The sequence below is a fragment of the Bos grunniens genome, chromosome 1, assembly GCF_055505025.1.
Source record: "Bos grunniens cultivar Pamir isolate PY7600 chromosome 1, Bosgru_T2T1.0, whole genome shotgun sequence".
NCBI lineage: Eukaryota > Metazoa > Chordata > Mammalia > Artiodactyla > Bovidae > Bos > Bos grunniens.
This window is the reverse complement of record NC_141165.1, coordinates 44,900,981-44,927,391: the sequence shown is the minus strand read 5'-3', so window position 1 is coordinate 44,927,391 and position 26,411 is coordinate 44,900,981. Positions and strand designations below refer to the sequence as shown.

At 40.3% G+C, this 26,411-nt stretch overlaps 1 protein-coding gene across 8 annotated transcripts in view; it reads right to left on the bottom strand.

Moving 5' to 3' along the window:
• MME (membrane metalloendopeptidase) overlaps nt 1–25,138 on the bottom strand; it is a 116,208-nt gene extending 91,070 nt beyond the window's left edge. The window contains exons 1-4 of one of the 8 annotated variants that reach the window (XM_086317624.1): nt 24,121–24,316; nt 23,681–23,743; nt 19,454–19,623; nt 18,714–18,749 (exon numbers count right to left, since the gene is read on the bottom strand). In XM_086317624.1, coding sequence (XP_086173750.1) covers nt 18,714–18,749; nt 19,454–19,613 — 196 coding nt within the window. In that variant the 5' untranslated portion in view covers nt 19,614–19,623; nt 23,681–23,743; nt 24,121–24,316. The other 7 variants (XM_086317634.1, XM_086317594.1, XM_086317602.1 and 4 more) reach the window with 7 other exon arrangements.
• Between the last annotated feature and the right edge of the window lie 1,273 nt (nt 25,139–26,411).

Sequence of the window (26,411 nt, the reverse complement as noted above, 5' to 3'; positions counted from 1 at the left end):
AAGGATAAACTGGGTCACTGGTGCTTTAGAATGCTGCCTAAAGTGAAGTCAAAATTATAAAAACAAAACAAAACTCTAGTGGGCACTATGACATTGAGTACATATTAACAAATTAGAAATTTAGTGGATACAAGGTAGCGTAAGGCTCCATATATTTATCTTTTTAAAACCTATCTCTCTTCTATTACAGAAGACGCAGAAGATTATGTTAAATCATTTGCCTTCTCCAAAAAAGATTTTTTTTCTTTGTGGACCATGAAAAGACTCTGAAACTTTTCGACAACTATTTTGAGTACCCCTACATGTCTGACACTATTGGGATCTGAATATATGTCATGGTGAATAAACAGGTATAATCCCTTCCCTCGCAGAAATTGCAGGGTTTCCTCTGACACAAGACTATTTCTTTCATGATGCACATGAATTCCTATAAAGTAACTGTATCTAGAAAGGAAGGGTTGTTATGCTCCACTCTCAGTGTGCTTCTATAAATGAGCTTCTTATGGGTGATTGTGTGGACTAACCAGGAGTCTGAATGAGCATACTATGAGTGAAACATATTCCTAGGATAGAGGAATCTTTAAGGATGATGGTCAAAAACCAGCCACACTTAGCCAAACAGAGACATTCAAGAGAAGGTGAGCACGGGGTCTCATTAAAGGAGAGCAGAGATGAGTTACTGAGAAGGGAGAAGCTCTGAGAGAGCTGGTGTTGGAAAAAGAAAGGCCAGACTAGTGGAGATTTTGGTCATATGAAGTTGGAAATGCTTATGTAAGTAGAACATTAGTTACAAAATCTCCCTGAAAGAAGAAAATAGTGGGAAGAGAAATACATACAGAAACTGTCTTCTTGTTGACCCAGTTCTACCTTAGAAGGGTAGAATTAACAAGGAAAATTAAACCACCAAGAAGAGAATAATTGACTTTACTGCTAGCAAAAGAGATAGATCAAACAGAAAAGGGCTAAACTCGGGAAATCTGATGGGGAGATACAAAACTAAGAAATCTGATTTACATATGTGGAGCAGTCAGAATGAGACCACTTCTTTGCTACTGCATTTATGTATAAGGTGCCCTGAAAACACCTTGCCTAGACAACAGTGGCTTTGTAACCAAGATAAGGAACCTGACAGAATAAATATAAACAAATATAAAATGTAAATAAAATATATAAATATAAAACATAAAATCGTCATATATGCAATCAGTATTTATTGGTGACTTACAATTTGCGATGCACCTTGTTAGCTGCTAGAAACAGACTGATGAGTAAGATAGAAATAGTTATTATAGTGGGGCAAATCTAGACATTGGAGAACTAACTACAAGTGTGATGGGAGTTATGGGTAAACATATAGGATGTGTTGGGAGCAAAGGAGTTAGCTAGGCAAAGGTGAAAGAGGGAAGACATTTCGTTCATTCACTCAACAGATAGTGGAGTCAGGAACAGAGCTGCGGTCCAGGCAGAGAAGGTGAGTGACAGGCTTCACAAAAGAGGCAACTGAAAGAGGACTGGAGCGTAGAGCGGCTCTCTGTGAGTATGGAAAGGTAGGCCATCCTCAGAAGGAAGGATACAGCATGGATAAAGAATGAAGGGCTAGATCCCCAGGGCTTCAACATCCCCAGGGCAGAGCATCCCTGAGGAGGATCCCTGCCTCTTCAATTGGTGGAAAGAGATCTGTGGGAGCCAACAAGCAGGGCTTGGCCTTTGTCACCCTGTCCAGTTTAGGGAAGGGAGTTGATCACAGGAAAGGATTTCCTCTTGCTGAGCTTGCAGGAAACAGCCAGCCTTGTCCTAGAAGTCCTCATCATGTGCATCTAATAGAAATGGGCCTTTTGATCCTCAATCTATCTGGATGGCTGGTCAGAAAGTTATAAACCAACTTTCAGCACATGCCCTTGCCCAGTCAACTTAGGCTTTCAGGAGCCCTTGCTTGGACAAAGCCTCCCCATGAATCCAGACAGAGTTCTCATGGATTACAGATATTAAGCTGCTGGTTGACCTCTTCTGTAAGATTTGTACACAAAGGCATCATTTGTATGACTGTATGGGCTAGGTTAGAGATGGAGCTTCAGACTATCAATCATGCAATAACTTAAAAGTATGAGATGTGCAGTTTCTAAGAATTAACTCAAGGTGTATTTCCAGGTAACCCACAGACTATAAAAGCAATGATAATTACAAGTATACCCTTTACCCACAGCAATGATTCTAATTCCAATACCTTAAACAATGACTATTCCATAAGAGATACTCCCAAAGAACCCTTCCTTCTTGTCTTCTGTTAGTGAATTATCACCACCTGTTATTTTAAAGCTGTACTTTAACTGTATCAAAATCTTAAGATATTTTGATACTGGCTTCTTTTTTCCTGTTACTACAGTTAAATATGGCTTTTATTGTTCATTTAAAGTCAGATAGATCAGATCAGATCAGTCGCTCAGTCGTGTCCGACTCTTTGCGACCCCACAAATCGCAGCACGCCAGGCTTCCCTGTCCATCACCAACTCCCGGAGTTCACTCAGACTCACGTCCATCGAGTCAGTGATGCCATCCAGCCATCTCATCCTCTGTCGTCCCCTCCTCCTCCTGCCCCCAATCCCTCCCAGCATCAGAGTCTTTTCCAATGAGTCAACTCTTCGCTTGAGGTGGCCAAAGGACTGGAGTTTCAGCTTTAGCATCATTCCTTCCAAAGAAATCCCAGGGCTGATCTCCTTCAGAATGGACTGGTTGGATCTCCTTGCAGTCCAAGGGACTCTCAAGAGTCTTCTCCAACACCACAGTTCAAAAGCATCAATTCTTCGGTGCTCAGCCTTCTTCACAGTCCAACTCTCACATCCATACATGACCACAGGAAAAACCATAGCCTTGACTAGACGAACCTTTGTTGGCAAAGTAATGTCTCTGCTTTTGAATATGCTATCTAGGTTGGTCATAACTTTCCTTCCAAGGAGTAAGCATCTTTTAATTTCATGGCTGCAGTCACCATCTGTAGTGATTTTGGAGTCCAGAAAAATAAAGTCTGACACTGTTTCCCCATCTATTTCCCATGAAGTGATGGGACCGGATGCCATGATCTTCATTTTCTGAATGTTGAGCTTTAAGCCAGTAGGCAGTATCTAAAAAATTTTGAACTTTTGACACATAGATTTTCTTGTATTGAAATAAAATAAGACAAAAAATTGATTCCTCCCTCTCTAAATTTTTTAATTTAACAGGCATAATTGGCTGATAGTTGAGAGAAAAGCCAGATCCTTGGCTTTCTGTATCAGCATACAACATCACTGAGCTGTTTCTTCGTCAGCAAATGAAGAAACATTTTCCTTCCATATAAAATGTTGTCATGTACATAAAGTGGGCTCAGGTAGAAGTAATCTGAGCCAGTCCTGGGAGACTGAATCCCAATTTAGATAGACTATGAGGGATCAGCAACAGAGGAAGTTCCTGCCTAATAGCAAGAAGCTACCCAGGGACAAGGAGCAGTAGGCAGCTGTGATGAGGGCACTGTAACCAGCAGACTGTGTGCAAAAGGCAATAAGGTAGGTGCCAGTCCCAGAAGACAGGGAAGAAAAAGCAGAAACTCAATTTCCAAAACTGGGGGATGAGCCAGAAGTGAGGTCCCAAGGGACAAGGTAGGAACCCAGTCACTAGAGTTAGGTCAGAGGTAGTTCACCAGGCGCGAGACTGACCAGACTCGGGAGCCAGAGCCAATGACCTTGGCTTAGTAAGTGCCTGGGGCTGGAATGGAGCTGATCCTGCAACAAGGGCCTGCATGGAACTCAGCCAGTTTGTCAGCTTTGCAAATCTTTCCACTTCTTTACTTTAAGTTTATTACCATAGTTGTCGAAATATGTCAAGTTTCACAGCATCTGTAGCTGCTACCTTACATTCTCTTTTAGAGATTCATATTTGCATGGATTTGAGTTTAAGGAGACTTTCAAGGTTTCACTTGTACCATTTTTTCCCAACACATTGTCACTTCCTTACTACAGAATATTATACGCAGGGCTTAGAGAAACATTCTGTTCAGTTAATGACTTTTTAAATATTGTTTTTTTCTTTGATTCACTTATATATAATTAAATTATTTCTCTGAACATATATAATTTTAATACTTTGCTTTTTGGTTTCTAAGTTAGTGAAATCATTAATTACTATATATATGTGTTTGGGGGTAATGAATTCATTCTGGCTTCAGATTGGCAAGAGATATCAGAAACATCTTAATTTCACTCAATTAATTTAATTAAAGCAGAAAATTAAGCCTCTAGATTTAACAAACTTTCTTTTCTGGTAGTATTTTAAAATAACTACTAGATCCTCAACAACGTTTTATTATAAGTCTTTAATGATTTGCGAGTTCTTTAAATAAGAAATTCTCATGGCATCTGATCCCATCACTTCATGGCAAATAGATGGGTAAACAGTGGAAACAGTGGCTGACTTTGTTTTTCTGGGCTCTAAAATCACTGCAGATGGTGACTGCAGCAATGAAATTAAAAGACGTTACTCCTTGGAAGGAAAGTTATGACCAACCTAGATAGCATATTCAAAAGCAGAGACATTACTTTGCCAACAAAGGTTCGTCTAGTCAAGACTATGGTTTTTCCAGTGGTCATGTATGGATGTGAGAGTTGGACTATAAAGAAAGCTGAGAGCCAAAGAATTGATGCTTTTGAACTGTGGTGTTTGAGAAGACTCTTGAGAATCCATTGGACTGCAAGGAGATCCAACCAGTCCATCCTAAAGGAGATCAGTCCTGGGTGTTCACTGGAAGGACTGATGTTGAAGCTGAAACTCCAATACTTTGGCCACCTGATGCGAAGAGCTGACTCATTTGAAAAGACCCTGATGCTGGGAAAGATTGAGGGTAGGAGGAGAAGGGGGCGACAGAGGGATGAGATGAGTCAATGGCATCACTGACTCGATGGACATGGATTTGGGTGGACTCCAGGAGTTGGTGATGGACAGGGAGGCCTGACGTGCTGCAGTTCATGGGGTTGCAAAGAGTCGGACACGACTGAGCAACTGAACCAAAGTTCAATAAAATCTTAATTAACAAAGGAAACTACTTAAAGGTATGGCCTAAGCCATCTTCACCACTTTATGGTTGGCTTCTTTATTCTTGCTTTAAACATCAAGCCCAGAGAAACAGAGGTACTGCTGGCTATTGGTTACCTGCTAATCGATTTCAATTTGATTTCCTAATCCACCTAGTCCGTGCTATGGACCAAATCCCTTTTTATTAGTTTCAGGTTAAGGTACTACTTTGAAAAGTTTTTTTAAAAGACGTGTTGTGTCTAAAATGTGACAATTTTGTTTGGGCTTTTTTTTCCTTTTGATTTTGAAGGAAGATTATGCCTCTGAAAAATATTTAAACAAACATTTTGCTTTAAGAACTCACTGGTTCACTTTGAGTTTTCATCTGGGCTGATAAAAAAAAAAAAAAAACGAATTCATGACTAATTCTAATTCCATCAAATGGAGTTCCCACACAACATGCTGGACGGGTGGCCCTCCAGCATCTCCTCTTACCCACTGCTGCGGACCCACTGGGGTGATACAATAACTGGTGACACATAGAAGTCGAAAACCCTAACGAGAGTGGGTTAATTTCCAAAGTACAAATGATACATTTTATTTCATCTCTGAAAACAAAAACAAAAATGTCCACATCTAATGAGAAACTGAACAACTGTTCCCAAACTTTACCTGGAAATGATATGTAAATAATTTCTTCACAGTAAGGCAGGGTATAGAGAAGGGTTTGGAAAGATACCTTTCATGAAATATTTTCCCATACTTATTTTAATAAAACATTATAATCATTGCTACTATGTCTGGCAGTGCTAACTTCTAGATCAGGTGGCCCATACTATGATTCTAGAATCTGATTCCTATCAGCAAACATTTACCTCCATTCAGAAGGGTATCTCCTGCAAGTCTGCCTTTAGAGAGTGAAAGAAAGCATTTTGGGTTGTGTGAGGAAGCATGATCAGAAGAGCATTTCTAGAATTATCTTGGACAAGAAGGCATGATTTATTAATCCCTAAGCTTACTCACAAGTGGTAAAGAATCTGCACACGATGCAAGAGACCCGGAAGATCCTCTGGAGGAGTAAAAGGCAACCCATTCCAGTATTCTTGCCTGAAGAAATCCATGGACAGAGGAGCCTGGTGGGCTACAGTCCATGGGGTCACAAAGAATTGGACATGACTGAATGACTAACACACACACAGCCTACTCACAGGACACTCCCCCAGCTCTCTGATTTAAGGGAGGCCCTTTTCCTTGAAGCTCTCTCTCCGTCAGCACTCCACACACTGAAAAACAAAACCAGCCTCCTACCGTCACTCTACAAAGCTTCAGATCATTCCTCTCTACTGGGTTTATTTAGGCTTCTGCCAGCTGACCACCCCCACTTCATCTGCTTTATCTCTGTTGTCTACTAAATTCCTAGACATTCATCTGTATTAAAGACTCGACATCTCGCTCAGTCTTCCCTGCCACAAATGTTCTACCATGTTCCCAGATAACATGAGGGACTACGTGGACACTTGCTGCTACTATCTAACTTAAGAATTTCTTAACCTTACAAAGTCTCAGGACCTTCACCTCCATTCCGCATTCATATCTGCGTTTTCAGGGTGATGTTCTGATGTTATCATATGGAATAGTTACCTTTGACATCTTTTACTTGCGTCATCTACACATCAGCCTTCCCATCCTCAGAAGCTTTTTCACTTCTTTAGTCCCTCTGCACCGGCTCTTTTACTTTGCTGAGAATTCTTACTTCAGGTCTACTCTGCTCTTTCTTGGCTTTTCCTTTACCTTCTATTAGGCTACATCCTATGGTGCCATCATTTAAACTGTCATCTCACCAGAGAATTTATTCCCTTCCCCTTGCAAATGAGCCCACCCTGAATGCTCCCTGCCACCTACCTTTTCCCTTCCAACTTTAGGTTAAGATAGTTCAGAATATTTGTATAGAATTATCAATTGACTTCTTTATTATCAGTCTCCCTTTTTACTGCATGCTCATTTTGAGCAGGGACTTTGTGTTGTTTACTTCTACATCTGCAGCAACTGGAACAATGTTCAGTAAATATCTGTGGAAGACATTATCTGTGATGCTGGGAAAACCCTGTAACTGCTTAGTTTAATGCCATTTCAAATAAGAAAACTTCAACAGGGCCATTAATTCTGTGCAAAGCCTTTCTACACGGGCCTGGTTAGTCTTTCCTTTCAACTCCACACACTGGCCCTTTCCAGCCTTCAAAACCCGTAATTTCTCTTACAAAGAGAAAACTGAAGTAACTGGGTGATGTGTCACACAGGTTCCCATCCTTGCCAGCCTCTAACCATACTAGCACTCACACTATCATTACCACTTTCCACCTGGTAAGAGAGGAAGAGGGGTTCCTCCCCTGTTTAATAGTAGCCCTGCTGTCTTTTCTCTGAATGTATCCTCTCTTATGTCCCCAGGAACAAGATCCATCATTTTTCCCATCTTCCAATGGAATCTTCAATCTCTTCCTTCATTAAAAAACATTTTTTTTTTAATGTGGACCATTCTTTAAAGTCTTTATTGAATTTGTTACATTTTGCTTCTGCTTTATATTTTGGCTTTTTGGCCATGAGGCATGAAGGATCTTAGCTCTCAGATCAGGGATCAAACCCACACCCCCTGCATTGGAAGGCAAAGTCTTAACCACTGGACCACCAGGGAAATCCCAACCTCTTCATAGTTTCATTTCTATCTTATCAACTTCTCAGCTGCATTTAACTCCAATGATCAGACTCTAGCTTTTAACATACTCTCTAATTTCTTCCCGTGTCCCCTGGCTGAGTGACTGGCAACACTTATCACCCAGTTTCCCAAGCCAGAAACGTCAGTTACATTTTACTCACTTCTTTTTCACAACCTCACATATTTACTTTATGCCTATATTTACTCCTAAAGAGCTCTCAAGTCCATCTATTCTCTCCACTCTGTTACCATCAAATCCAGGCAACCATTAGGGTTATGGTTAAGGGGTAGTAGACTAATTCCCTGCCCACAGCCCTTCTTTAGTTACAGTCAATGAACCTTCTCAACAATTCTGATCTTCACTGAAAACTTCATTCCATAACTTTTCACTGGTATTGGTAGAAGGTTCAAACACTTTACCATGGAATTTACCATGGACTACAAAATCCTGTGCCAATGCTGACATACCCTTATCACCCCTACTCTCACATCCACACACACGTCACCTATGACTTAGCCTTATAGTCATTATTCTAGTTCTTTGATCTTGCTAAGCTCTCCCTCATACCCAGGACACAGAAATAGTATTCCCTTGTATGGGTAAAGCTCTGTCTCCGCTTCACCAGGTTGGCGTGAGCTAGCAGGCAAGCCTGACAATGCCATACCTCTGCTTAAATCCTTTAGATGCTCCCTAGAACATACTTATGCATTTTCTATAGACTTGAAGAGGAATTACAACCCAGTGCATTCCACATTACACTCCAGTCATCATGAACTCTTTGCAGACCCTACACTTACCCAGGTTTCCCAGGCGTATTGCATCCAGCCTGTGCACATGCTGCCCTCTGCTCCACTGGCCTGCCAACCCCTGCCTGGCCTTCTGAACCAGCAGGCAATGTTTCCTCTTGCAAATGCTTTCCTGGCCCTGTTACAATCACTCTAGCTGCCAAGCTATGTAAGGATTGATTTGGTTTTAGGTGCTCTGTTCTCAGAGCGCCTGAGGCACACTGCTTCTCTCTGCCCTAGCACTTACCCAAACCACATGGTAACTTTGTTTATTGGTCTGTCATGCTGAACAGACTGTCACTTTCCTGAGGGCAGGGTATATCTAAGTTCAAACTCCCAGTGTCTAGAAAAGTGCTTAATATTTAGAAAGTGTTCAATTAATGTTTTGGGGAACTATAAATGAATGAAGAGAGGAATAGATGAGGAAAGATGTTGTTCTGAAGTCTCTATGGAAATATCTGTGCCTATATTATACTAGGAAATTCAAAGGAACAATCAGGTTCAGCTTCTCCATTATAATTAGTTAAAAAAAAAAAAAAAAAAAACAGGCCCAGTGTCCCTCAGCTCTGACTTAGTTTTCACTGAGTAGCACTGTCCAAAATTGCACCTTTTAAAGCAATCAGTTGGTTACATATAACTTCTTGTAAAAATGCAAATGCCTAGGGAATTTCTATATACCTTAATGTCACTTTATTTACTTAAATTCCTTTTCTGCCAACACTCAGCAGAAACCACTCTGCTGAAGGACTGGGAACTTTGTGTGTCAGGGAAAAGAGAGAGGCTGGCATGGGTATATTTTAAAAGTTTCCCCAATTATCGTAATAAGCAGCCATAGTTGAGAATCACTATTGCTCAGTGCTTCTCAATCCTTACTGTGCAGTGTCCTCTCCTGGCAATTTGACTAAAAATGCAGTTGCAGATTCAACAGGTCTGAGTTGGGATCTGAGAATTTGCATTTTTGCAAGTTCCCAGCTAATGCTGATGCTGCTAGTATGTGGACCACACTGTGAATAACAAGAATCTAGTTATTCTCCTCTTACTGTAGCCCTCTGGCTTCTTTACTTTTAGAGTTTAATCCCTGGGGAGGGAAGGGATAACAGTGAGTGTCTGCAAGGGTGAGCACAGAAGAGCTATGTGTTCAAATCAAAGTGTGCCTGACTGATTTCACACACACCCAAAAATGTGGTTTGCTTTACAGGAAACATGGATGCAAGTGCCCATTACTAATTTTGCTCGTTTTACCTGATTTGCAGGCTGAACTGTCACTCCTTGTGCTAAGACAGAGCACAGTAGTCAAGGAAAATGTTAATAAGAGATGACACATTTTTACCTGAGTATCTAAAATATACTACTTTCTCTCTCTCTCCCCCTCCAGCCCCTACCCTCTCTCTTTTTTAGATACACCTTCCACTTAAAAAAAATACATTGACTGCCTTTTGATTCTCAATAAATAGATTTTTACCCTTCAAAACTCAGCCTTAAATAGTGCATCTGCAACTTTCATGAAAGAACATATTAAATGGAATACATCTGTGCATTATACCTGTGGTGTATCTCCTTGAAGAATGCATAAAATGAAATGGGCTGTCATTAGTCTTTGCTGTTTCCCTGTAAAATGAGACACTTTTAATTTCAATTTTGTAGATAAGGAAAATGGAATGCAGAGAGCTAAACTGACATAATTAAGATCACATACTAGCAACACAGGATGTGGCCCAGACTTACATCTCAGTTCTTTGGTGCTGCTGGCTTTGTGGAAAAAGAAGCCATAATCTTTCAAAAGATTTTGCCTTAATTATTCATAACACATCTCTTTGAAATAAAGTTTACCCTTTAACAGTCTTTCTCATGCACATATCTATTACTGGAAGTTCTCTATATTCTAGTCATCTAATTATTAACCTATGTGGTTCATAAAAGAATTCAAAGTGGCCTTACAGGGATATATAAAATAAAATCATATACATCAGCTGAGAAAGAAAAAGGAGGGCAGGGATAATGCTAATGAATCAACTGTATACAAAGAGGTCCTATCATTAGAGGTTAAAGACAAATCTCTTGACATATTAGTAGTCAGGGTGAAAAGGGAAACAATTCACAGAACTCTCGGGAAAAACCAACACCTTTTCCCAGGAGCACGATTATCCCCAAGAACCACTCTGTGGTAGACCCTGTATCCTGCCTTTGATTAAGAGGTGGTTGATCTACCTGGCCTACCATACCACATATATCCCGGACTTCCTCTGAAAATGCAACTCGAACATATGCAAACAATGCTTCCCATGTCCAATTCTGAAATAATTTTAACTTCTTAGTTGACTTACTATTTCCATAGACTTTTCATCAATATAATGTTAATGTAATCAGATAATAGGTACTCACTCAAATTGAGAAGCTTAAATTATTTAGTGATTTGGTAGGCATAGAAAATGACACATAATTGCTTTGAATTGTGGATATGGGAATCAATGGACTCAACATTTACTAACGATTCCAAGTATAAGATCAAAACAGAAGATAACTACTTATAAATGGACACTGGAGAGATGGAAAAAAGGGATAACGGTGATTTTGCTGCTTTTAAATCATATACCATAAAATTCACCCAGTGACTTTTAATACATCTACATATTTGTACAATGATCACCACAATCCAACTCTAGAAACATTCCATCACCCCAGAATGTTTCCTTATGTCCATTTGTGGGAATCCTTGTTCCAATCTCAGCCTGTAGGCAATAGCTATTCCACTTTCTGCCCCTATAGTTTTGCCTTTTTAGTAAAATAAACCTTAAGATACCAAATGAACTTATCAGACATTGCCAATTTTTTTCCCTTTAGCCACTGAATCCAATTTATCTATGTTTTCCATACCTTGACCATGTACTAAAAAGAGACGGTGCATGACTGCTTAAAATCTACCTAGAACGTAAGAAAGATATGTTATATATGAGTGTACCTATCACATAATTGACTCCCTTTCTTGGAAAGGATCTGACTGACAAATGCTAATTTAGACTGGAGAATTTTTGAAGCTAGTATTTTTACACAATTGTCAGGAGAATGGTGTCAGGGAAGCCCAAAGCAAATTGCCACATGCCACATTTAAATTAACAAAGCTATGCTTCAGCAGTCTTCCCACTAAGATACCTGCTGTGTTCTTATTGCCTGAAGGATTTTTTTCAAGCTTAATTACATAATGAAATCGCCTCATCCACTCTGAAAGGCCATTACATGGCTGGCAGCTCTCATGAGTCAGTCTGCAGTCTTCAGTGTACTTATCTAGTTGGTCATTTTTCTTCTTGGAGGTCTCGGGTGTCAGCAGACAAGGAGGGACCACGACCCATATCAATGCAGATATTCCCTGCTGTTGTCAGGAAAAGGCCAGTTGCTAACAAGATGCTTCACTGAGGTTACTACCAGGATCTGGCCTTGCAGAAACGATCAGATATTTGGAAGGTTCATTTACTTCAAAGATTATAGCTTCAGCCACACAAAAGTGATTATATATCAGAATAGGAATACATTATCTCACCAAGCTGAATATATCTATCAAATGAATAGAATGCCTCCTTTCCTGTATTAATATTTAATACTTATCAAAAGTTTGCTTGGTAAGTAGAGAATTAAAGTAAAGAAAATGGATAGTTCTGAGAGGTTCATCCAGATCCTGGTGCTCCATAAATCTCTCAGGACTGCCACAATTGTGCAGTGTACAACCTGCACACCTGTACGGGTATTCCTGCTGTCTTGAGAACTGGACTGATCATGTATCTGAACTTGGTTTCTCTATCCCCTGGAGAGTTGAGGACCACACCACTAATGTTTGCTTCTATAAACGCCTCAATTCCAAGTTGAGTTTGATGTACTAAAGTCACTGATAAAGTTGCTTACTGTTCTCAGTAAAGTAGCTTGGTTCTTGGTCAAAGAGATATTCATTCTTCTCCTTCTCAGTTTGGATTTAATTATTTCAGGTCTCTGAGAGTCATTTATGTCCTTTAATTCCAAGTTCTAGCACGAGGGGAGGCAATTTGCTTTCAAATACTATATGTACAAGTATAGAGCATTAGAAGTTTGACAGATGCCTAATTTTCTTTAAGGCAACATGGAGAAGTGGTCATGAATACAGGCTCTAGAGCCAAGCTGCCTGGAGTGCAATGCTAGCTCAAGTTTGTTCATCTGTAAAAAGAATGTATGCTGCTGCTGCTGCTGCTAAGTCACTTCAGTCGTGTCCAACTCTGTGCGACCCCATAGACGGCAGCCCACTAGGCTCCCCCATCCCTGGGATTCTCCAGGCAAGAACACTGGAGTGGGTTGCCATTTCCTTCTCCAATGCATGAAAGTGAAAAGTGAAAGTGAAGTCGCTCAGTCGTGTCTGACTCTTTGCAACCCCACAGACTGCAGCCTACCAGGCTCCTCCATCCATGGGATTTTCCAGGCAAGAGTACTGGAGTGGGGTGCCATCACCTTCTCCTAAAAGAATGTATAACGGTACCTAATTCACAAGGTCACTGTAAGAATCAAATGTAAACTGCCTGCAACTGGGTCAGACACACAAACAGTCAATAAGTGTTAGCTATTATTATTCTATTTTATTATCTCCTATTTTTACTTTATTAGATTCGATTATTATTCTCCTGTATTATACCTCTCTGTTAATCTTTTTAACATTTCTTCCTTATTTTTATATGTTACACACAATTTAGTAATAAAAGACTAGTTTAGCAAGAGACACTGTGTATGCATGTTTAACTCTTCAAAGACAGGCCTCAAATAAAGAAACTATAGAAGGGTATATTACTAGTTCCCTATTGCTGCTACAACAAACTGTCACAAATGCAGTGACTCAACAGAAATGCATTATCTTACGGCTCTGGAGGTCAACAGGGATACATTCCTTCTGGATACGCTAGAAAGAACCATACCTTTCCCTTTTCAGCTTCTAGAGGCCACACACTTTCTCTGGCTTATGGCTGTATTACTCCAATCTTGGCTTCCTCTGCTTCAGTTCTCACATCTTCCTCTCTGATTCTGACCCTCCTGCTCCCTTCTCCTTATACTGGGTTGGCCAAAAGTTTCATTTGGGGTTTTCTATAAATGGTACCTGAGTGGACATTCTAGCCAACCCAATAAGAACTCCTGTGATCACATAAGACCATCCAGATAACTCAGGATAATCTCCCTGAGTTATCCTTAACTTAATAATCACATCTGCAAAGTATCCTTTGCCTTATAAGGTAACACATTCACAGGATCCAAGGATAGGAAGTGGACCTCTCTAGGGAAGCATTATTCTGCCTAGTACAAAGAGAAAGCATTAGATGATCTCCTGAGATTATTTAAGCCAGTGGTACTCAACTGGAGATGATTCTGCTGCCCCAAGGAGACTTCTAGCAATGTCTGGAGACATTTTTTGATTGTCACAATTGGGAAATGATGCTGCTAGTCACCTAGTGGTAGAAGCCAGGGATGCTATTAAACATCCTACTGTTCACAGGACAGTCCTCTCCACACAGTAAAGAATGATCCAGCCCAAAATGTCAACAGTGATGAAACTGGAAAACCTTGATTTAAAGTTCATGATTCTTTGACATCTCAGTAAGTTTTCAGTGCAATGGAAGCCAGTTTCAAGATATAGATTTACAGAGACATTTGAGAAATCACATTCAGGCTCTGTAACTCCATGTTTTTTACAACCTTGTATGGTAAATAATATTACTCAGACTTTAAGAGTAGGGTTTTGAACACTGACATAACTTGTTAAATAGTAATTGTTTCATTTTAGGTGTGGTGTAAGGCTCTGGCTTTTCCTGTGGTCATGTATGGATGTGAGAGTTGGACTGTGAAGAAAGCTGAGTGCCGAAGAATTGATGCTTTTGAACTGTGGTGTTGGAGAAGACTCTTGAGAATCCCTTGGACTGCAAGTAGATCCAACCAGTCCATTCTGAAGGAGATCAGCCCTGGGATTTCTTTGGAAGGAATGATGCTAACGCTGAAACTCCAGTACTTTGGCCACCTCATGTGAAGAGTTGACTCATTAGAAAAGACTCTGATGTTGGGAGGGATTGGGGGCAGGAGGAAAAGGGGACAACAGAGGATGAGATGGCTGGATGGCATCACCGACTCGATGGACATGAGTTTTCGTGAACTCTGGGAGTTTGTGATGGACAGGGAGGCCTGGCGTGCTGCGATTCATGGGGTCGCAAAGAGTTGGACACGACTGAGCGACTGAACTGAACTGAATCTTTGATAGTGATGCAGTTTTTACACAAGCAAGTTAAAGTGTGTATTATAAACATAATTTTTGTGTATATTATAAATACTGGGTTGGCTAAAAAGTTTTTCAGGTTTTTCTATAACAGCTTATGGAAACCCTGAACTAACTTTTGGCCAAACCAATATTTAATATTGGCCAAACCAATATTTAAATTTATAGAGGTTTAAAGAACAACCACTAAATTTCAAGATGACCCACAGCCTTCTGTAATATTTTATTTTTGCCTTAGTATGGCTTGACCTCCATCCCTTGACTTCATAGGATCAAAGAGAGAAGTATACTTGCCATGACTTTCCCTTCCACGGGGAGAAAGATTTAAGCTACAACCAACTTTTACTTAAAATAAACACCATGGGTATCAATACCTAAACGTTCCAATGCTCAACAATTTCTGTGCTCAGATTTGAATCTTCCCAACTGCAGATAGTGACTGCAGCCATGAAATTAAGACACTTACATCTTGGAAGGAAAGTTATGACCAACCTAGGTAGCATATTGAAAAGCAGAGACATTACTTTGCCAACAAAGGTCCGTTTAGGCGAAGTCACCCCACTCCAGTACTCTTGCCTGGAAAATCCCATGGATGGAGGAGCCTGGTGGGCTGCAGTCCATGGGGTCGCGAAGAGTCAGACACGACTGAGCAACTTCACTTTGACTTTTCATTTTCATGTATTGGAGAAGGAAATGGCAACCCACTCCAGTGTTCTTGCCTGGAGAATCCCAGGGACAGGGGAGCCTGGTGGGCTGCCATCTATGGGGTCGCATGGAGTTGGACACGACTGAAGCGACTTAGCAGCAGCAGCAGCAGCATGGTTTTTCCAGTGGTCATGTATGGATGTGAGAGTTGGACTGTAAAGAAAGCTGAGTGCTGAAGAATTGATGCTTTTGAACTGTGGTGTTGGAGAAGACTCTTGAGAGTCCCTTGGACTGCAAGGAGATCCAACCAGTCCATTCTAAAGGAGATCAGCCCTGGGTGTTCTTTGGAAGGAATGATGCTAAAGCTGAAACTCCAGTACTTTGGCCGCCTCATATGAAGTGTTGACTCACTGGAAAAGACCCTGATGCTGGGAGGATTGGGGGCAGGAAGAGAAGGGGAAGACAGAGGATGAGATGGCTGGATGGCATCACCGAGTCAATGGACGTGAGTTTGAGTGAACTCCGGGAGTTGGTGATGGACAGGGAGGTCTGGCATGCTGTGATTCATGGGGTTGCAAAGAATTGGACACCACTGATCGACTGAACTGAACTGATCTGAACTGAACCTTTTAAAGTAATCTATAGAATTGCTGGTGGGAGACTTTATATTTTTTTCAACATCCTTTTCTCCATCTTTCTTTTCTTTTCCATCCATTCCCCTCTTTCACTTTCTCACTTTTTTTTTCTTTCCAAAATTTCCCCCAGAGTTTTCTTAATCTACAGAAACTTCCAAAACTGACAGTTGTATTTTCTGACACAGAAAATATTTTCTAACCAGTAGAGGACTGTGTGTGTGTGTGTGTGTGTGTGTGTATGTGTAAGTAGAGCATGAAAACTCTATCCATAAGTGTAAGTTTCACCATTCTTCCCCCAGGGAGGAACAGTAACTAGGAATACAAACGTATTCTTAACAGCTTGTGAATCAACAAAGCAGAATGAAGAAAAACATACAGCTATTCAGCAATCTTGTTTATCACTGAAGTTATTCCTACTGTATACATTTCTCTGCCAAGATACAGTTCTGTGAGGTATTTTTTACATTTGGTATGATTTCTAAGCTACAATTAAAGGATCCAGTTTAAATACATTTTAATGAGTTAAACCTGGCAGCCACTATCAAAAAGAGCCAGAGCCTTACCCCCAAACATTAAGTCACATGTAAGATTTCAGATTCCAAATGTCACATTGCTCATTGGGTGGGTATCACTGAAGAAACCTGCTCAGATCTCTAGGGTACAATCACCTAGATTGTAGGTGATCCTACAAATCCTAGGAATCAAAGGATCTAGTTTCTTCAAAAATAAAATCCAAGAAAAAAAAGTGAGAGGGAAAAAAAGAGTGCCTGAGAGAATCTACAGATTAAGAGACTTAATAGGTCTGTCAAGTGTATTGAAAAACAGAGATAATTAGAAGTCAACACGTAAGTGGGGTTTTTTCAAAACTGAACAGCATGAGCATATCATAGGGAACTGGTAGAGAGAAAGGAGGGATGGGACCCAGGGAGAGGGCAAACAGTAATTCAGACAAACAACTTGAGCATTACCAGCTTTAGCACAGAGACCCTGGACACCACCCAGCCAAGGGACCTGTGTAGCCATTCCCCTGAGGAATAAGGAAACTTTGGTTTCTGGGAAGGCCTTTGGATGGGAAAGTATGTGTTGTTATGCTGAGGAGCAAATGGCTGGTATCCTAATCAGGTTGCCCTTAAGCTACCCACATCATGTCCCAAAATGTCTATATGGCTAGTGCCCTTAAGATCCAGTGGTTGGGGAAGGGTAGGCAAAAAGAGCACATATACACTCAGGACATTAGACTACAACCTATAATCCCATAGTTTTCCTATCATTATTCTGCACAAATCAGTAAATAACAAAAAACCACATAAGACAGTCCAACAGAAAACGTTTAATTTGTGACAGGTTATTTCTTAGAAGAAATGTAGACACTAGAAAGGAAGTTTAGAACCTCTTGCTAAAGGGCATATATATTATGTCCATCTCCAAGGTGTTCACATATCTGCTACCACCTTTCTTCTCTTTGTCAAAATGTTCTTTTTTTCACCACACTCTAATTGATATGACGTCTAAAAGCATCATATACTTTTCTGTTCCCTTTGCTGATTTTTCTTCTCCTTCTACTCTAATTCTTGATGTCCTCTTAATTTCAACCTTATACTTCTCCTTTTAAGAACTCAGCGATTCCCAAGGCTTCAACCATCCCCTCTTGGCTGACAGACCCTAAATCCACTGCATCTTTACTGTCTTACTGTCGATCTTCACTTCGATATTACCCCTGACTTAGACCCAACACATCTAAATCCACATTAATCACACCGCCCCCGAAAACAAACTTACCTAACTTCGTTGTTTCTGTGTGAACTGCCACAGTCGCCCAAGTCCCTTGAGGTTTCATACTTGGTGTCATGTTCAAATTATTCATATCCTTCCTTTAGCAAGTCAGTGCTATTGAGCCATCCAATTGTTTCATTGCTTTTTCATCCCACCGTAGGTAGCCCTCCTCAGTTCACATCTGAGTTACAGAAGCAGCCCCTACCTGCCTACTCTCCCTAGCTTCTCACTCAGTCCACCTACCCTAGCATTCCCAGAATCACCTTCCAACTATTGCCTTATTGAGTGATCTGTTTAGGAAAATATCCTTTCCACTCCTACTACAAAATCAGGGCTAAACATGAATTTTCAATGCTCTCTGTAACTTTTATCTATCAAGTCTATACTTTCACTGCTTTTCTACATGATTTATTCCTGTCTTTTCTCCTAGTTTAGAATTTTCTCTTCTGTACTTCCACTTCCACATCCCAGCCCTGCTTTAAGACCCCTCCCAAATCTCAGTTTCTCTACCTTGCTTATGATCTGCATTGAGAAATTTAAAACTAAATGATACGACGTGTGCCATTTCAATGTGCTGATTTTCTTTCTCCAATTATAAGGCAAGCTTCATAAAGCTAGAGACACAGTTCTCCATCTCTACCCTACCATATACTCTGGGGTTCAAATGAGTGAATTCCTTTTTAGAATGAATAAATTAACTATCTACTACTTAAATGTATTTTTATTTTCTTTGACTATAAATTAGTGATTTATAATAAATAAAAATATACCCAAATATAGAGATATATTAGCATTTGATTTTTATATATTTATACAATAATTATAAAACTATTCAATTTAAAAACCATATTCTTACCTGATTTTATGCACTCTGATGACTTGCAAATACCATCTAGAAAAAGGAAGATATATGCATAAATACTTGCAATACATGTTTTCTATTTTCTCCCTACCTTTTCTTCTTTTATAAACTATCAATTAAATAATCAATTCCTTAGAGCAAGAATTAAACCCCAAGTATTATATACCACTGACAGAAGTTAGAAGAAAATAAAGAGGAATAAAATAAGCAAATCCTACATTTTTAAATGAAGAGAATGTATTTCTTATATCATCTCTGTCCCCTAAGCCCTTAGTACTATTAAATTGAAATATCAGTTGTTTTAGTCTGATAACCATACCATTTTTTTTCCCATTTGTGAAAAACTTTTAAGACTCAAATTACACCTCTTAAATTCTCGTAAAGCTGTTTAGAATTTCAATGACACAACAAAAGTTGACCAAATGAAGTTGGTTTTAAAATTGTGAACATTGTCATCATGTAAAATTATACATTAGAATCTTCATAAAATAAGTATGAGTGCACTAACTATACTTGGCAATTAATAACTTAGTTCAAGCATAAAAAAACATTGTACTTTAGTCAAAGTTAATTGCTCTGGCATATTGATATTACATTTTATAAATGAATCTTTATATCACACAGTCTTTAAGTGTCTCTCTCCTTAACCTATTGTTTAATAGATGGGGAAAGTCTAGGATAAAGACTTCACTCTCTTCTGCATGTTTGTGGGCATGAGTGTGGGAATAACTCACCATCATAGGTTGCATAGAGAGCTATCATTGTCACTGCAATGATGGTGAGCAGCAGGACGAGGACGGAGAGGCTGATCTCCAATGGGGTCCATCTCTGTTTCTTCTTTGGCTTTGGTGTGTTGATATCAGTTATATCCATCTGACTTTCTGATCTGCCCATTACCTAAAATCTGCAAAAAACTGTTTCTTAATTTTTAAAAACTAGTCATAACAAATAAATAGATAAAACGAAGAGATCTATACACAATTTTCTAAATGCCTAACGTGGCTGAATAAAAGTAAAAGGCTGCTGCTGCTGCTAAGTCACTTCAGTCGTGTCTGACTCTGTGTGACCCCATAGACGGCAGCCCTCCAGGCTCCGCTGTCCCTGGGATTCTCCAGCCAAGAACACTGGAGTGGGTTGCCATTTCCTTCTCCAATGCATGAAAGTGAAGAGTGAAAGTGAAGTCACTCAGTCGTGTCAGACTCTTAGCGACCCCATGGACTGCAGCCCACTAGGCTCCTCCGTCCATGGGATTCTCCAGGCAAGAGTAATGGAGTGGGTTGCCATTGCTTTCTTCAGTAAAAGGCTAACTCAGTATAAAATTAGAAATAGAAGTTTTTTTGCTGAAAGTCAAAATTTTGATTCTGAAAGCAAGGAGTATATAGTCATATAAATTAGACAGATCCTGGCCACAATCTTTCGGGTTTTTTGACATATCACTAAAGATCCAAGCAAAATTAGACAAGGAAAGTTGCTTAAATACTCACATAGAATTTTTTCAGCGGTTCATAAGCAAGTAACTTCTGTACCATTAAGGAAATTTTTAAACTCACCCTTCTGAACTTTGGACAACATCAAAGGTGAATTTTATATCTTGTTCCACTGTCTTCTTTTACAAGCTTGGAAATCAACATCTAATACTTTGTGGTTTTGACTAAATAATAATTTGAAATGTGAATAAAGATAAAAACAAAAATGAACAAACATATGTGGTAGTTTTTTTTCAGTCTTAAAAAGTCTTTTATTTTTACAGTTCCAAATTACAACTGCTAACATGAGTATCTATTAACTAGTTAGACCGTCTTGGAGATGGTCATTCACTGGACCAAAAGTCATGGTTTACAACCTGGGATGAGAGATATTAACCACAATCACAGCTTCCTTGTGCAACTAAAGAAGGAAAAAATATGATTAAAAAAAATTCAACTTTGCAGGTCAAGATAACAAGATACTTATTTAACTTGTTTTTAAATTACTAATATTAATACTTCTACTAATAATAGGTGACATTTATTACTTCCCCTGTGTCATTCATAGTTCTTAGTGCTTTGCATGTGCTTATTCTCTGAATCTTTGTGAGTTGGATTTTAATATTCCAGTTCTATACCTTAGGAAAGTGGGGCAAAGAAAAACCAGGTAACTTGCCCAGAGCTACACAACTAAGAATACATTTACAATGAATACATTTCAAAGAACACAATTACAAAGAATACATTTTGAAATAAAATTGAATCATCATAGAAAGATAGCTACTTTAAACCTTATTGCAAAAAAAAAATAAAATAAAATAAACCTTATTGCAGAAGTCCAGGGGGTAAAATTAAAGGGATATAAGCCTAAATATTAAATTTCATTATGTTTCTTTTAGAGGCCTAGTGACTCTTTATCAGCCATTTACCAAAGCTTAGAACAGACAACTTCAATTTTCCTGGCTGATTGTAGAAAAAAGGATCGTAAACTAACAGATTAACTGTTTATAGCCTGATGCAAATTAAGCATATAATTTAGTTCCCAGATGAAATGACTGCTCAGAGATGCTCTTACTGTTAGAAATCTTTGTAATCTTCTGTGTTTTGTGGAAACTGAGGCACAGGATAAAGTAGATAAGGATTCTATGTTTAAAGGAAGGCCTGGATGATCCAGCAGATAACTAGGAATTTAATATGCCTAGTGAGTTATTACTAAGTGAACCACAACTGGACTTGAAATTTCTGGATACATATTTTTAAGTATGCTGTCCCCTTGATTACATGAGGCTATAACCAAGGACAGACTATCAAATAAAAATATTTTATTAGACCATGAAAACCGGGTCTACTCAATAAAAACGGAATGTAATGTACCTGAATGTTAAAATGTCTTAATGGTTATGTAACTCATGTTACCATAACATGAGGCTTCATCTCACAGCCTCTTTCTTGGGTTACGATATGGAATTGCACTGATAGTAGTCCTTGGAGTTTTAACAGGGGAGGTAGGTGGGGAAAGAAAATGGGCGACAAAGTGAACACTTGTATGCTGTACAGAAAGATAAACAATAAAAAGAATAATTTTCCCACTTCTCCCAGATGAATTCAAGACTGACTTCAAAAACATCTTAATATTAATCACATTTACTTGAGTATTTCCCTTTCCTGAATATTTCTCTCCCTTCTCTAATAATAGTTCAGAAGACAATTTAGAGAAACATTCTCTGATACATTATGACCCACTTCTCTTTTTAGTTCCTTCTTAGAAACGTCGGTTTCTCTAGCAAAACTTAGGGCCAGGAACCAGGGCAGCCATGGGGTTAAATTAAAGGTGCTCTTTGGCGCCACCAGGCTTCCACTATACAGGAAAACTAGTAGGCATGTGTATCTTTCTGTCTTCTGGGATACTTTTCCCAGGTTTCTCCTCCTTACCCATGAGATTGGGGTACTGAAGCAGTTGAGCTCTTAATGGTTCTGCACCTAAGGCAGCAGAAATTGTTACAGGGGTAAATGAAGGCCGTGACTGAGGCTGTTTAGTCCTTCTACCTGCATCAAAAGAATATCATTTTTTAACTACATGCTAACCCCTGGGATTTCTTTGGAAGGAATGATGCTAAAGCTGAAACTCCAGTACTTTGGCCACCTCATGTGAAGAGTTGACTCATTGGAAAAGACTCTGATGCTGGGAGGGACTGGGGGCAGGAGAAGGGGATGACAGCGGACGAGATGGCTGGATGGCATCACTGACTCGATAGGCGTGAGTCTGAGTGAACTCTGGGAGTTGGTGATGGACAGGGAGGCCTGGCGTGCTGCGATTCATGGGGTCGCAAAGAGTCGGACACGACTGAGCGACTGAACTGAACTGAACTCTCCATCTGCCCTCTTGTAAACGCCCAGTAAATTTGCAATCTTTGCTCCTAAGACACATTTTTCAACAGCACTTAGCAAAGCAAAAAGGAGGCAGGCATGTTTAACCACCTAATCAACTTTGTCATTCATTTCCAGTCAATTCCAGTGGATTCACTATTTTCTTATATGAAAATAAGTGTCAATATCTTGAATTTCAGGAAGAAACTTACCACCATCTCTCAGATACTTAGATACCCAATGCAATCACACCCAACTCGTTTTAGAGAGGGGTAAAGGAGGCAATTATACAAAAGAATATAAAAATTATACAGCTGATACTTTTAGTCCCATATAAAGCAGGATATGCCAAAACATATCTACATCCTTAAAGTATTTCACCTCAATTGAGGAGATGTGTTGGCAAGTTCAAGCAAAAAAGTAGATACTTCTACGAGAAGAGAAATAGAATGTCTAACCTAACAAACTGCAGACTTCAGACAACATCTCCAAAAGAAAAAAATGATTATTTTGCCTAGGTAGAAACTGAGTTTCAAAGCAATATAAAGTAGCAATTTTTATGCCAGTTGAGCATACACATTACTTTTATCACATCAAAGAATCCAGAGGGTAACTGGTTTGTTAAAAAGAAGTCTATAAATCCAAGCAATGTTCATCTTCACAGTACATTAACATTTTTCTACTAGTCCCTGAGGTTAATCTATGCAATTACAGTTTGTATTATGGAAACTGAGGCATAGAAAGCAAGAGAAACAGGTTCCACCTGTAGGGGAGTATAATCTGCAAAAATACTGAACCACTATGCTATATGCCTGAAACTGACACATATAAATCAACTATACTTATGTTCAAAAAAAGATGGTAATGGGTCCCATATTTAGAGGGCAGCACATATACTAGAGGGTAGCTGCAGATCTGAGGAGGCACATATGCTAGAGAAATCACCTCCTTGTTTGCTCAGACATTAACTTGAAGGTATTTCCAGGATCTATTAATAATATACGGAGTTCTGAGCACAAAGTCCCAACCACATTACTCCCATATGCAGTATAGCAGCTATACAACAAAAGACACAGCATGGAGCGCAAGAAACTGTGGGACAATATTTCTGTAAGTGCTGAAACCCACCAATAATGCAAGGTAGATGGCTTCATAGCCGATTTGCGGATTAGCAACTTCCAAATGCTGACACTGCAAATCAAGGTACTACTTTTCAGTTTAATAAAATTACTATTTGCATCGTATATTGGGGAGGAATAGGCTTGATCAAGCGGCTAAAGAGAACAGTTCAGTTGCAATTACCCTTTTGTTCGAATAATACAAACTGGTTGAGACCGATTAAGGAAACTTTCATCTGCTAAAGAACTACCCACCCACTCCCACCAACCAACCCTCGAGAGATTTAAGCACTCTATCAGCATAAATTATGTAAGAGGAAACTAAGGTTCAAAGCAAGATGAAGAGGTGGGATAATAAAAAGATCTTCAGGTTAGGGAAAGTAAAAATAGAAAAGTGAGCTACAAAAAGGAAGAAAATCTGACAGAAACCAAAATGAAAACAAACCTTACTTTAAATATACAATAACACTGTCTGTCCAGCGGAATGGCAAATGCCCAGTCCCCAAATCAGCCCCGCTGCAATCTGGTACCGCTGAACTCAGTAACCAGACCTAACTCTCCGAGGAAGAGGCTACAAGAAAGCTATGGAAATGAACCTGAAGAGTCGACCTCACATCACTTGCAAAGCCCTCCTCCAGGTTACCCTCTCTGCCCTGGTCCCTCACTCTTTAAGTCTGTTTCGGCTTTTCCCAGGGCACGCCTCCCTCGCCCGCAGGGTCGCGGGCGCTCTGATCGCGCCGGACCTGAGTCGTCAACCCGGTTCCGTGCACCTCCCGGGCAGCCGCGCCCCGCGGCCAGCTCTGCCCTCCAGCTGTCGTCCCAACAGCTCCCACCGCCCCAGGGGAGATCTCACGCCCTTTGGACCCATCTCCCTCAGCTCCCAGGTGCCCGCTCGCTCTCCCGGGACTCACCCGTGGGATTCGGGGGAAGTTGGCGGCTGCTGAGCAGACACATCCCCGACCAATGAGCGCACAGGGCCGGCGGCCGGCGGGGAGTCCCGCAGAGCGCGGGTGGGTAGGTGCGTCCGCCCAGGCGCGCCCGGAGCAGCGCGGGCTCCCGGCAGCTGGTGGCAGCGCAGAGCCCAGGCCGGACTCCAGGGAGGTTCCGGGCCCGCCTCGGCCGGGGCCCCGGGGGCCACGGGGAACCAGGGCATCTCCTGACCCGCATCCGGAGAGACTCACCGTGGCCTCTCAGCAGATCCCGCGCCGGGAGTTGGGCGGCTGCTCCCGCCTGCGCTGGGTCCAGCTTCGCCACTCGCACATCTCCGCGCCCCGCGCGTCTGGGCGCTCTCACCCCCCACCCCCCACCCCGCCTTGCTACTGCAGGACCAGCGAGAGGAGCAGTTCCCTGAGTGACCTGAAGGTTTCCTCTAAGTCTCCCAAATCCTGCCACATCCTGTGATGGGGCCAGGGCTGCGGGCTAGGGGTATGAGAAAGTCCTCCCCACTCGTCCCCTACCTCACCCTTCTCAAAAGGTCTTTGCCAAACATTCTTGGAATTGCTTAGCTTCTGGGCTTTCAAGAAAACAATACATTGCTTCTTCGAGATTCTGTTGTGCTGATAAAGGTTCTATTTCTCTTCCTAATGGACCTGAGACAAAAACAATTCTCCTCACACTCCCTTTTTCTCGTTCCCATCAGCGAAGCTTCCTTCCTTTCTCATTTTTTCTTTATTTTCTTTCCCTCCTTCATTTATGTGTTTTCTTTCGTTCTTTTCTTTCAATCCCTCCCTTTATTCCTTCTCTCCTTCTGTTCCTTTTCCTCCCTTCCTCTTTGCTTACCCTCTCGTCTCTTTCTTCCCTTCCTTTCTTTTTCTTGGGGATGTCCAGAGCTATAATCTGTAGTGAAACTCTCCACTTCCATCTTCTGACTCTAGGGAATCTTGTAATGTGCATACCTGGGGGCCTGGAATGGGGAGTGAGAAAAAGAAACTCAAGTGTGTCTGCTTTACCTATTAAAATTAGCTATATAAAATAAAAAAAAATTTTTTTTAATTAGCTATAATGTATCTGCTGGACCCTCATCATTTTAATGCAGTCAAGCAACATACCATTTTCATGTAAGACATGTGATTCCTTTTCAAGGGCACAAAAAACAGTTTAGCTTAGAAGAACTAAACCTCTTCTAATTTCTTTTTTTTTTAATTTTTTGCTTCAATAATTTTTGGTTCAGTTAATCAATGCCAGGTACATAGGTAGCTTTAACATCGATGTCTTTTTCCTTATATGTTTGTCAACATATGTACACACATATACACACATGACACATCCTGGGGTATTCATACTGGAATTCAGGTTGCGTTTTCCTGCATTTCCCGTTACTGTTTTTAACATCACAATGACTCAGTGCTTGAGAGAAGTCCCTTTGCATTAACAAATTTTGAATCTTTCTCATAACAAAGAAAGCTGAAAAGCTAAGAGAAAAAGTGATACTTGCTAATGAAAGGGCAAATGGGATACAATGGAGAGACATTAAGAAAAAGAACAATCATTGTATAATTAGATTATATAGCAAAATCAAAAGGACTCTCCTCAAACCTCTGTTCTCTACTCTTTCTAGATGCATGGTGCAGACACTACTTAATCCTCACAATATTACAATATGAATGTAATTACCCCACAGATAAGCATAAGGAACTCAGCTCAGGAATTTGAACCCAGTTCATTTTGACTCAAATAAGAGTTACTCTTATTCTCACTTTACAGAAAAGAGTGAAACATAGGTGATTTACTCAATCTGTGAG